The 13,766-nt window shown below is 32.9% G+C and overlaps 1 protein-coding gene across 1 annotated transcript in view; it reads right to left on the reverse strand.

The window, feature by feature from the left end:
• Window positions 1–10,980: 10,980 nt before the first annotated feature.
• Window positions 10,981–13,766, reverse strand: part of LOC143058165 (electrogenic sodium bicarbonate cotransporter 1-like) — a 45,532-nt gene continuing 42,746 nt past the window's right edge. The window contains exon 19 of the mRNA XM_076231629.1: window positions 10,981–11,749. Within this exon, the coding sequence (XP_076087744.1) occupies window positions 11,435–11,749 (315 nt within the window). The 3' untranslated portion in view covers window positions 10,981–11,434. The remainder of the gene's footprint in view (window positions 11,750–13,766) is intronic.

A 13,766-nucleotide genomic window follows, 5' to 3' on the forward strand; every position in this document is an offset into this window, starting at 1 on the left:
TTCGTTTCCGTTCTACTAGCTTCAGCTACATGTCGGTATGTAACTTTATATTCGTTTCCGTTCTACTGGCTTCAGCTACATGTCGGTATGTAACTTTATATTCGTTTCCGTTCTACTGGCTTCAGCTACATGTCGGTATGTAACTTTATATTCGTTTCCGTTCTACTGGCTTCAGCTACTTGTCGGTATGTAACTTTATATACGACCTAGAGCAAAAACTTAAATACTGTGCATTTCCGGCTGATTCCGTGTATTTCCGGCTGTATACGTGTGATTCCAATTATAGTAATATTTTTTTTTCAAATGCACCCATATGTGTCAAGTAAACTCAAATACAAACATATGTAATGCAACATTTGATAACTAAAATATAAACATAAAAACACAAAGTTATAAAAGGTAATATAACCTTTGATTGACATGGAACTCATTTTCGCAAATCTAAAGATTGCGTTATAAAGTCACCAACTTTTGAAAGCTCAGATTCAGGATATAAAGTTGTTTTAGCTTTAAAAGTTTATGATAAGTTTTATAATCAGGGTAAATATTATTAATCTTTAAAAATAAGCAATCTCTTAAATTTGAGTTCAGTTTGTAATATAATAGAAAAAAATGGTATTCATCATCAAGTTTATTACAAAGTTTACATTTATAACCTTTGATATCTTGGTACATTTTTATATCTTCCCGTTTTAACTTCTATAGGCTATGGTCATATAATCTTCACATTTAACGTACTGGTCATAACGATATCTAATGAGTGTTCTACTTTTGACATTCGTAATATATAATATATGACAATTAATAATGACCAGTTCAGCTAATGTGACACAGGGTGATGAAGAAATAAATCTAGCAAACAAAACTCTTCATCATCTTTTATCGGACTTTTGTTTTCTAGCAAAATACATATGGAATGTTAAAAAATAAGTAAAGCTAGCTGTTATCTAAAAGTTAGCACACTTCTTCGTTTTTTATCGGACTTTCATTTTCTAGCAAAATGCATATGAATGACTGTTACAAAAATAAGTAAAGCTAGCTGTTATCTAAAAGTTTAGCATACCTTTTTTTACTCTTCATAATCTTTTATTCGGACTTTTATTTTTCTCGCAAAATACATATTGATGTCACAGAAATAAGTAAAGCTAGCTGTTTTCTAAAAGTTTAGCATACTTTTTTACACTCCATAATCTTTAATCGGACTTTTATTTTCAGCCAAAATACATATGAATGTTACAAAAGTAAGTGAAACTAGCTATTATCTAAAAGTAAGCATACTTTTTTTACGATGTGAAATTAAATCATGTGACATAAGGTGATTTATATATTACGCCATTTTATTGCTTTTTTATGACCCTAATTTGTGTATTGTCATTTTTCCTACTTAAACTGACTAACGGGTGTTCTCACAAAAACTGACAGACATCTGATAAATGTACACAAGATATTAATAGGATGACTTCACTGTATAGAAAAAAAAGAGATGTTATGTTTGCAAATGAGACAACTAAATCCGCCAAAGTTCAAACGGAGTGGATGTAAGCAACTGTAGACATACCGTATTATTATCATTCGGCTATTGAAGGCCCCTACATAAAGAATATGATTCAAAACAATTCAAATAAAAACGCAACGTAACATAACTAAGATAATATGACAGATAGGAACGAACAACAACCACTATAAACTACAGGCCCCTGACTTAGGACAGGCAAATAAAGAATGTGGCGGAGTAAGATATGTTTGTGAAAAGTAAGATCACAAAAATACTGAACTTAGAGGAAAATCAATTCGGAAAGTCCATAATCACATGGCAAAATCAAATAACAAAACGCATCAAAAACGAATGGACAAGAACTGTCATATTCCTGACTTGGTACAGGCATTTTCAAATGTAGAAAATGGTGGATTAAACCTGGTTTTAAAGCGCTAACCCTCTCACTTTGATGACTGTGAGCGCTTAACCTGAGACCGTATGTAACAGTACAACATATTAAGAACAAACTATAAAAATCAGTTCAAAAAAATCTTAATTTATCAATAAACACATGGACAAACTTATAAGATTTGCCCTAGTTAAGTAATTATAAAAAAGAAGATGTGGTATGAATGTCAATGAGACTACTCTCCACAAGAGACCAAAATGACACAGAAATAAGTAGTGACTGTTTTATACACGAGAAAATATTTTTAACATGTTCCATAATTGAAGGGTTTAAGCAAGTGGCACTTTCTTTTACCTTTTGTTCTTGGATACCTACAAGAATATGATACGATTAAACAATTTACAATTATATTACCCCTTTGTTTTTTCATTTTTTTATTTAAGGAGGACGTGTTTTTCATTCTCTAACACGTGACACAGTTTACAAACGAATCTATCCTTTCTTTGGGGTTCATAATAGCGACGCTCTTCATCTTATACACTATAAAATAAGGAGATGTTGTGTGAGTGCCAATGAAACAAGTCTCCCTCAGAATGGTAAAGAAATAATAAAAGCATATGTATAATGTCATCACACCGCTTCTACAACGAGCGTTATTCTTTGCTGTATGGTCAGCTTTAAAAGTCCCCGACATAACAGAATTATTTAACTTTGGATGCATGTTTTCTTATTGGATAAGGGCTTTTCGTCTATCAGCTTATAGACATATTTTTTTTCATTTGACCTGCCTTGAAACAGGAACATGAAAACATAATGTTTGTGAACATGTTTGTGATCGTTCCATTCTCCCTTTGACGTTGACAATAGTGTAACACCACAACATTAAAACAAACTAGAACACATACATCATGTAGGCAAACTATTAAGGTATCAATTAGTACACATTCAACGAATTAAGCCAAACTTCAAAACAAATAGTTTGTAATGGGGAATGTTTGTCATCTTCGCTAGGTATCGATTACGAACCAGTCCCCTCCCCTCCGATTGCACTGTATCGATATATTTAGCTAACAAAGACTAATGTACATTGTATACATGTATGAAAGCAGACTCTTTTGCTAGACCACCGATTGAACTTTCGAACTCTTATCTGCCTGAAAGGTTTTTTGTAAACTGTGGGTTATGATCTCAGGACTGACATATTCATTAAACATTACTTGATATACTAGATTTATTTAAAAGGACTGATGTTTAAACTCATTGATCACGTGATGTGATGGGGTGCTTCAGGGTGTTCTACTACTGTTGCCATGTATCATTTTCACTTGTAATTAATTATAACGTGTACAATTGTACAAGGTTTAATCAGGACATGCAACTTTTACATGTTATAACAAAGTGTGTTGTCAATTAAAGTTACATGTTCACATGTCGTATTAAAAAAGAAAGGTGTGATAAAAAATTGCAGGTAACCGGTGGTACAACGTATGATATTATCTAAACTCCCAAATATATTTTTAAAAATGTAAAATTTGCATTGTAACAGCTTTAGACATTGTTAAAAAAACATTTTTATTAGATGAATACGTAAAATTGCTCAAAATAATTATGACAACATTATAATAGAAAAATAGTAGGTTTAAACAACTTCTAAAATTTTGGACCATGTACCACATAAAATGTAACCCTCTTAATGTGCCTTTTTTATTCTATAAAAGAGGCAGTGGTCGTGGTGCAGCTCATCCTAGGCGTATTGTGTTTCAACAGATATAAGAAGATGCGGTATGAGCGCCAATGAGACAACTGCCCATTATTATGTTTCAAGTTTATTTTCAAAAAAAGAGAATAAAGTAAAACAGTTTACGAATATTGGCCTACAAAATTCAAGAACACATAAAAGAAGGAATCCCACTTCAAATCTAGACTCTCATAAATGAAGTTCTTTATAATTTTATTATATTTAACGTTGATTTTGATTAGATACGCCATACATATTTTATTTGATGGTCGCTAATATCCGCTAAACGCATCGGTACTAAACTAGGTCTGCGACAATCAAAGCGCAAATTGATGCCCGCAAATCTTCAAATGTAATATACTGTTATAGCCTACATATAAGTATGATAGTTCAAGTGTTATGAGTATAATCGTTTTAAGACTTTGTGCATCGATGCTCAAATTGTAACATCATTAATACAACAATTTCCAAGTGCAAACAAATCATCAAAAATACATATTCCCCCCGGGAAATTTCCATAATTCTCTAAATTCTGCTATTTTTTTTTACATGTAATAATGCTTACATGCTTACTTGTTTTTCTTAATCTTACTCCACTGTGTCTAAACTACACCGGCAAAAAATGTTTGGACTCGATGGTAACTAATTTCCGGCCAAATCTGTGACAGTGACATAGCCCATTTATCATTCATTGACCTTGAAGTTTTCTCCTGTTTCTTCATCTCTTTCAATATCTTCATTTTTCACTTACCACGGGCATTTCATTTTAAATATAAAATCTATGAAATCTGTAACAAAATGAAAGGTTTCTTTTAAATCATTATACGCTTGATTTAAGATAAAGCTGAACGTTTAAGGTTATTTGTCGGTACCTTTTACATGTTTTAGTGAGATAGCTTTGTCTGTCATATTAGATACCATCGAGTCCAAACATGTTTTGCCGGTGTAGTTTAGACACAGTGTACTCGATTGTGTAGAATTGGTTACGTTTTAAATCTTAATAGTTGAACTTAATCAATATACATATATAAATTCAATAAACCTTTTTCGTTATTGTTAATATTTTTATAATATCTAAATATTCATGGCAAAGTTTTTGATCTAATGAAGCCAAATTAAAACGTACTTACTAAGACTATATGAATGCAACACTTTTTAGATATGATGCTTCCGAATTGTGTGTGTGTTTGGGTTTTCAATGTCTTCTTTCTAGAATTAACTTTAACCTTATGAAGGACGCATATTTCAAATCCCAGGTTGCACAGTTTAACTACTTGAAAACGTTAAGAGCTAATAACCTGAAGGGACCTTAAACTTTTAACTTTAAATTGAAAGTTTTTTCTACCTTACTGAACTTATACAAATACGTAATCAAAAATGTACTAGAACAAACCCGCAAAATCGTGGACATTTAGAGCTTAGTTAAAAGTATGTAAACTGTTGTAGGATCAATTTTTGTAAAAGATTTTAGTTCTGGAGAAAATATAAGTTCAGAAAAGGTATCAAAAGTCACAGGTACTTGGAAACAGGACATTTTTTTCTAAGCCCTCTCCCTTTTTTCCAAAGTTCGTTTTGTTTGTTTTTCAGTTGAATACCATTATTTTCGCGTTTTTGTATACTATGAACATACGTATATTAAACATAATATAGTATGCATAACCTCTCCACGTAATGTAGTATTAAATAAACGCAAATAAACGCGAAAATAATTGTCCTATTCCCGAGTACTTATTATGTGCATAAAACAGGATGTTTTTTCTATTACTTAAAAGTCGGTCTGATGACGAAAACAATATCCAAACGCCTTCAATTTCGTTTTTCTCCAAAAATAACCCAAACTGAATAATCATAAGAATTGATGACAAAGACGTCTTTGCATGGTACCTTTAAGGACACAGAGGCATGATGATTAATTTATTGTGGAAGGAAGAGAAGCGACACATACAATGAGATCTTCTAGTATAGATACTACCATAAAATATTTGATAGAACAAAAGACAACACGTCCTTGAAATCCAATTAGATGCCAATATTTTTTTGAATCCAAATAGATGCCTAGCTTCTATTTTAAATGTCATCATCATATTGTTTTTAGGTATTATATGTAATTGTCATGCCGTTGACCCTCTTATGGTTGTAATTTGTGCTTAAAAAAAGAATTAAAAACCTTCCACTGCCTATACATGTAGCATTATTATTTAAGAAAATTGGGGTTTTCGCAAAAAACTTGTGTTCAAAATTATACTAATATTATACCCACACGCAATAAGAGGAGCCTATATTGCATTCACCTTGTACGAAAGAAAAAAAATATGTAACACATAAACAATTAAACGACAACCACTGAATTACAGGCTACTGACTTGGAACGGCACAAACAGTCTGACTTCATCTTTGTTAAGCAGCTTAACATTGATGTTAAATGCCTATCGGTAATCTATTATCGATGTTACTTTTTCTGTCATTTTGTGGAGAATTGTCTCATATGCAATCATACAAAATCTCCTTATATTTATAAGAGTTGTAATGTGTGAAAATTTCGGATTTGACAGATACAATGTATCAACTACATGTAACTTCATATTTCATGAACAACTTGATAGGGATTTGTAACGCGTGCACTTCCGGTTCCACCAAACAACCATTTTGATTTAGGCTTAGGGTATGCTTAGTACGAAATTGCTAACATGTGGTCCGAGACCACAATTATTTCGTAATGCATATCTATTAGACAATAAATGAAAATCCCACCTGCACTTTCTCAATAAGATTTATATGTGTGTTGTACTACTTTTTGGACAAACTATATCAAATATATAGAAAACTTCATCGGCTCTAACTCAAAATATTGACAATTCTATGTTAAGGGGTCTTTTTTTATGAAAACTTTTGACAGCTTCCGAAGTGCTAATTTTTAACCTTTTTCAACTGGACCAAATCACTACTTTACTTTAAAATTCATGACCCAAATTTTTTGACAGTGTCATTTAATCCCCCGACTTGCTATCTGAGGCATAAAACATGGAGAAATATATTGTCAATGGTTATAAAAAAAGGCAAGTAACACACTGTCCACACTATACAACGAAAATCAAATGTACATGATGTTTATCATGTCGGTAAATTGTTAGTTCATAAACATAATATAAATGTTGTAAAACTATGGCAGCAATTCCCTTCGGCAAATTTGACCGCAGACGTTTTGGAATGTTTTGTTTGAAAGGGTTTGGAGATCTGTGAAGTTTTAGATATATATTTGAATTATTAAGATCATCTGTGAACACGCTCACAAACCCCGTGTCCCCACATTGTTATTTGGCACACAAAGTCAGATTCGTATAGTCAAACTTAGACTCATTTCTCTTACAAGCATCAGCTGGAAATGATATTACATTTGTTTGTCCTAATTATCTACAAAGTTTCATGAAATTCTGTTGTGTTGATTCAAAGAAATTACGACGACAAACTTGCAATCGTGTATTTAGGCAAACATTATAGCTTACATGGCATCATAATTTCCTGTCGATATGCACATCTAAACCTACATGTATATATATAGTATGACTTTTGTCCTTATTTTACACAAAGTTTCATGAAAATCGTGACATCAACCGTTCATTGTTCATATCAAACTTTAGAATCAGATACTATTTAGGTAATTTCAGAGAGTTCATTGTTGACAATATGTTGGAATTCTATGCTACTGTTGTTTTATAAAGTACTTTCCGTTTTGAAATTCTCTTGAAGTTCGTTATTTCTATTATTTAACTTTTTTCAAAGATAAAAGTTCACAGCAGTTCTATTTTCAAATACAACTAGAACACACACGCGAAATCTCGGGCATATGCAGCTTGTGAACTGTTGTAGGATGATTTTTTGTAAAAGATATAATGTATGGAAAATTTCATAAAAGGTATCAAAAGCCCCCTCCCTTTTTCCAAAGTCCGATATTTGTTTTCTCTCTGTTAAATTCAATTATTTTCGTGTTTCTGGCCTCAGACCACAACTCTTTTTCTCCTTTGCTACAATGCATTTTTAGGTAAAAGTCAAATTAAATTAAAAATTTGCACCGCTTCAAACATGAAATAAATGTAACTGCTTATATATAGACACTTATTAGTCTAATAAAATACGCTTCTATGACAATCCATCAGTGCTTTTTCTTTTGAGGGCCTTATAAACATGCCAATGGTAGGATATGAATCTTGTATAAATGACTAAGACCGACTAAGGCTAATTTGAGAGGTAGTCGGAGGGGTCCTGATCCCGAAATTAAAACCATGAAGTCCCGAGATGCAGAATTTAAAGAAATTTATATCCCGAAATCCCGAAATCGAAAAATATATTCCCCGATTCAGTAAGGATCAATCCCCAAATCCCGAGCTTAAAAACGCCCGATCCCGACGTCCCGAAAAAGGTCATGACTCCCTCTAATCTCTACCCTATTTTCATTTTTGCCAAATCACTACTTTCACTTTCAACAATAAATATTTATGCCCCACTTATGGGCATTATGTTTTCTAGTCTGTGCATCCGTGCGTCTGTTCGTTTGTCTGTCCGTCTTTTCGTCTGTCCCGATTAAGGCTAAAGTTTTGGTCGAGATAGTTTTTGATGAAGTTGAAGTCCAATCAACTCGAAACTTAGTAAATATAGTGCCGATGTGGCATCCGTGTACTATGGACACATTCTTGTTTCAACATGTTTTACTTATTTTGATATATATGCAACTGGTATGACCCTTAAAATAGTAAAAAATTCAAAGAAAACAGTAGACAGAATACATAGAGTCTCTATATATTAAAGTAGTATAATCGTAGTTTACATGTAGATAAACGCGAATAATAATTGTCCTCTCTAAAGAGGTATGATAGTTGTGGTTCTTGCGATCTAAACACCAGTTTATGGAGAACGCTCTGATTGGCTTATCTATTTTTCATTTTTGTTATCTATTATACGATTGGTTGTACTTGTGATGTTTCAAACCGGAAGTCTTATCTATGACTAAACGTCAGTCTGATGACGGAATCATTATCCGGACTCCTTTTTTGTTGTTTTTCTCCAAAATAACTCCATCTGAATTATCATAAGAATGGATGACAAATGCGACTGTGCATGTTAACCACAGAGGCATGACGATTAATTTATCGTGGAAGGAAGCGAAGCGACACACAAAATGAGGTCTTCTCGTTTAATAGTATAGATGTACGAATGGCTTCCCCTGATTCACATATATAAAATGTTTAAAGTAAAAAAACGAATAAAGTATTCCTGGTAATAGAATTGCTTGTGGTATGGTTGGAAAAGAGAGGCGAAAGATAATGAATTATAAAAAGACCGAAAGGCAAACAACAGTATACATTTTGTAGATATCACAACATTGTAAAGTAAAGACTAATCAACACGATCCCCATCAAAACCGAGTGATCTGAGGTTCTTCGGAAGATTTAGTAGATGTGACCCTCGTCAAGAAGGTTAGTTATATACATTGTACATGTCAAAACAAACGTTTTATCCTTGAAATAGAGCTTTGTAATTTAAGATTAGTATGACGTCCATTATCACTGAACTAGTAAATATTTTTTGTTTAGGGACCAGCTTAAACACACCTCCGGTGTGGGGTTTCTCGATGTATCGAAGAACCATTTGTGGCCTTCGACTGTTGTTTGCTCATTGGTCGGTTTGTTGTCTCTTTGACACATTCCCCATTTCCATTCTCAGTTTAACATTTATTCTAACACTAGTTGATTGAATGCTACAGCATCTCAGATTTATAATGTTATGATACTTAACCCCTAACAGGAGGATTTGTGTTTGGTTTTCATATGATGAAGACATAATCTTGCAATCAGTTTAATATAAGATCTGGAGCAGGCATGTCGGCGACTGTAGTAGTGTGTATATATGTACATATGTTCTGTATCTTCCACCTTTAGTAGGAGCACCAGCATGGGTTATGGTGTAAAAAAGGAACACGCATTTAACACACTGTATCGTTACAGATTTAATGTGAGCATTTGCCTTTCCAGCTTCCCATCTTGGTCGTGACGGGTCCGTTGTTAATTTATGTATCATTGTTGTTGTCATTTTGCTAGTTTTACTTGTCACCTCTTCTGACATCAGATTCTGACTTTTTTTAACTGAGTTTTACTGTACGTATTGCTTGGTGTTTTTTTCTACATTGGCTATATTAAGTACTATGTTTAGAGTGGGTTGAGATCTCAAAAACATGTTTAACCCCACCGCAGTTTTGCGCCTGTCCCAAGTCAGGAGCCTCTGGCCTTTATTAGTCCTGTAGGATTTTTAATTTTGTTCATATATTTATATGTTTTAGAGCTTAGAATGACCTCTGAACTAGTATATTTTTGTTTAGGGGCCAGCTGAAGGCCGGGTCCTGGCGCGGGATTTTCTGTCTGTGTCTGAAAACCTATTGGTGGCTTTCGGTTGTTTATTGCTCTATGGTCGGTTTTTGTCTCGTTGATACGTTTCCAATTTCTATTCTCAATTGTACAACCACACGTCTGGTGTTCCATTACCCCCACTTTGTAAACGTGCCGCAACAATATAAAACAAAACTTTAGATTTCTTATAAAAGCAGTAAATAGTTATCAAAGGTAACAGGCTTATAATTTAATATGCCAGACGCGCGTTTCGTCTACATAAGACTCACAATTGACGCTCAGATCAAAATAGTTATGAAGCCAAAGAGGTACAAAGTTGAAGAGCAATTGTATGAGTACCTCAAAATCAAAAAAGTTATGCCAAATACGGCTAATAAAGGTTATCTATGCCTGGGATAAGAAAATACTACAGTGAAACCTGACTAAGCCGAATACTGTATAAACCGAAAACCTATATAAACCAAACATGTTCTTAAGCACCGTCATATCAAATTATGTGCGTTGCAATAGTTATCAAAAGTACCAGGATTATAATTTAGTATGCCAGACGCGCGTTTCGTCTACACAAGTCTCATCAGTGACGCTCATATCAAAATATTTATAAAGCCAAACAAGTACAAAGTTGAAGAGCATTGAGGATCCCAAATTCCAAAAAGTTGTGCCATATACGACTAAGGTAATCTATGCCTGGGATAAGAAAATACTTACATGTAGTTTTCGAAAAATTCGAAGTTTTATAAGGAGGAAATTTACAAAAAATGACCACATTATTGATATTCATGTCATTACAACACCGAAATATTGACTACTGGGCTGGTGATACCCTCGCAACCTGATAAAACCTAACATCGGCCAAAACCTAACAAAATCATAAGTCCCGAAGAGGTTCGGTTTAGACAGGTTTCACTGTAATGAGTTTACTTGTATGAACACAATTAAAATAAAAAAAAAAAACATATTCAGCACTTATTCTTTTATAAATAAATGAAATTGCACAATTCCATATTAATTTACATATTTACAAATACGAGATTCTGATTGGACGATAAAATCAAAGTCAAGACAAATCCGTAAGTTCCGGGTATATTTCGCGTTACCTTGCACAACTATAACAATTCAAGCTTTTAAAAATGCATTACAAGAAAAACTACATGTTTCTAACAATAAATAATGTCTAGGGAATGTTAAACGCGTTACAGGTCTTAATCAACAAAACCTTGAATTGCATTTGATCACAATACCCACAGTACGTAAGTATCACTTGGTATGAACACCAACATACTCGAATTCCGTTTATGCCAACATCACACAAAACTTTGAACTATTCTTATTGGGAGATATTTACATTAGTTTAGTTACGTTGTTCAAAACAGCCGTTGCAACACTTTTGAATACACAACTCTCGTATATTCTCACTTGTATATATTTATAGAACGAGAAGATCCCTTTCTATTGGCATTTAGATCGTGACCAGTCTTTTCGAGTTCTTCTAAATAATTGAAGTTTGTTGGTAACGATAGCAACGACAATTTCCGGGTTGCTCTTTTTTCAAATATGTCCTGGTTCCTCGCTGAGTGTACTGATTCCTGGGATATTGTTCTTTGGAGATATGGTATTGGTGGCGGGAAACTGGTTTCCATTATAACTGGTTGCTGTGAGGTATAAATTGGCATCGACTTTGATCGACTTGTCTTTTTCTTTATATATTTGGAAGGTTTTCGTAATTTCTGTAACGTGGAAAGAAATTGAAAGTTAATTTAAAGAACAATCATGATTTGAATTTGAATTAATAAAAACTAAAAAAAAAAAATCAACCATACATTTTATTTATAATTGTTATGTATGCAGACGGAGCAGTGTTTTCTCTTTTTTTCTCTATAATCATACACCATTGTTCGCTCGTCTATCATATCTTCAAATTTAGATGGTTTCATTATCTTTTTATTTTTTGCTTGCTTAAACATGTGTGATAGTACTCGTAATAACATAATCAAAAACAAACGAGGAGGCTTATCAATGATCATTTTCGTTTTTTTTTTCTCCTGTCGAATGTGCGCAACGGATTATCAACTATCACTACGTCGGTAGATACAATAAAATCTGTATTTTCTAACGACCATTAACACAAAAAGTTTTTTAACGTACTATATAGCAGATGTTTGTTTGTGTTTCGATTGCTTTTGCTTTAAATGGATTTTGCAATTTGGAATGGCCGAGTTTGATCTGCTTTTCATCTTACCGATTTTTTATTCCGGTTTATATTATTTTTCGACAGGTTACCTACGACATCCTGGTACTCGGTCAATTTAGAGCAACGTAAAGAAGTAAACATCAAACATTTATTCGGTACAACTCTTGGGGAAAATATACTGCTTCATATTTTATTTACTCGTCGGAAAATTGTAAAATATTCCCTCAAATCACACCCATTATATGTTTGATGTTATTTCTTTACGTCGCTCTTTATTGACCGAGTGCCAAGATGTCGTAGGAAACCTGTCGAAAAATAATATAAACCGGAGTCAAAAGTCGGTAATATGAAAATAGTCTATTGGATCTACTGTACCGATAGTCCGTTATAATTCATCTTGTTAGTTACATAAACCATTTTCAAATTAGACGTTAAACTTTACACATAATTAAAGTCTTGTATATTTTTTATGAACCAATCTGATACCCATTGTTAGTTTTTGACAATTATCGTCAAAAAGATTGAACAGTTTATAAACGTATGAACCAAATAATTTGAAAAGTCATGTACTGTTCATGTTAAAAATATAAACACATGTATGCACGCATGAACTTAAAAAAAAAGTTTTCTGAATTTGTCTTAATACCAAATCAAACTGAATTCATTCTGTTTCTACACTTATCACACGTTTCGGTCACTCTTGATGCAATAATAGACTTCACAAATAATTATACATTGTAGGCAGTAATGTTACATGTATTTCATGCAGGCATGGTTCTGGAAAACGAGTTAGGGTTACATACAGGACATAAGAATATTCAACAATGGTTAAAGCAAATATCATAATGCTTGTAGAGCAAGACTTTGGTTAGCTTGCTTTGTATAAACGTTTGCTCCAGCGTTGTAATTAAGATTGGCATCCGTAAACAATATATTATTATTATAATTTATTTGCAAAACACACCCATATGGGTCAAGCAAACACAAATACAAACATATATAATAAAGAAAGTGAAGTACTTATAGTTGTTATGTAACCTTTGATGGACATGGACCTCGTTTTTGCAATTCCAAAGATTGCTGATATGCACTTTGATTTGATTGCATGTCATCCCAAATTTAATATACGAACAAAGCTAGCAAGCTAACCAAAGTTTTTCGTTACAAGCATTACAGAATTAGCTATAAAAAACTCATAAGTTATGTTTTAGTGAAGTCTTGCTTTAGTCAAGGAATATGAAAAAATACATCTATCAAAAGGCTTATTAAATGGATTGGGTAATATGTATACACTTCATGCAATAGATATTGTTTATATACATGTAGATTGGATTGTTGCAGGGTTATACTTTTGGTATTATAGATAGGGTTAGATATGACACAATTTAAGTTTGAGTTATTTCCCTTTACGTGTGTAAATGTTTGATTTTCTTATTCAAATACTTCATTTAAATGCGGTTTGATTGAGTCGTTGAAATGAATTAACCAAGATAAAAAAAAAATGTTCAGAAAACTATTTTTCCTGTAGATTAGCTAATAACGACTGAATCTTG

Source organism: Mytilus galloprovincialis, chromosome 14 (assembly GCF_965363235.1).
Source record: "Mytilus galloprovincialis chromosome 14, xbMytGall1.hap1.1, whole genome shotgun sequence".
Taxonomy (NCBI): domain Eukaryota; kingdom Metazoa; phylum Mollusca; class Bivalvia; order Mytilida; family Mytilidae; genus Mytilus; species Mytilus galloprovincialis.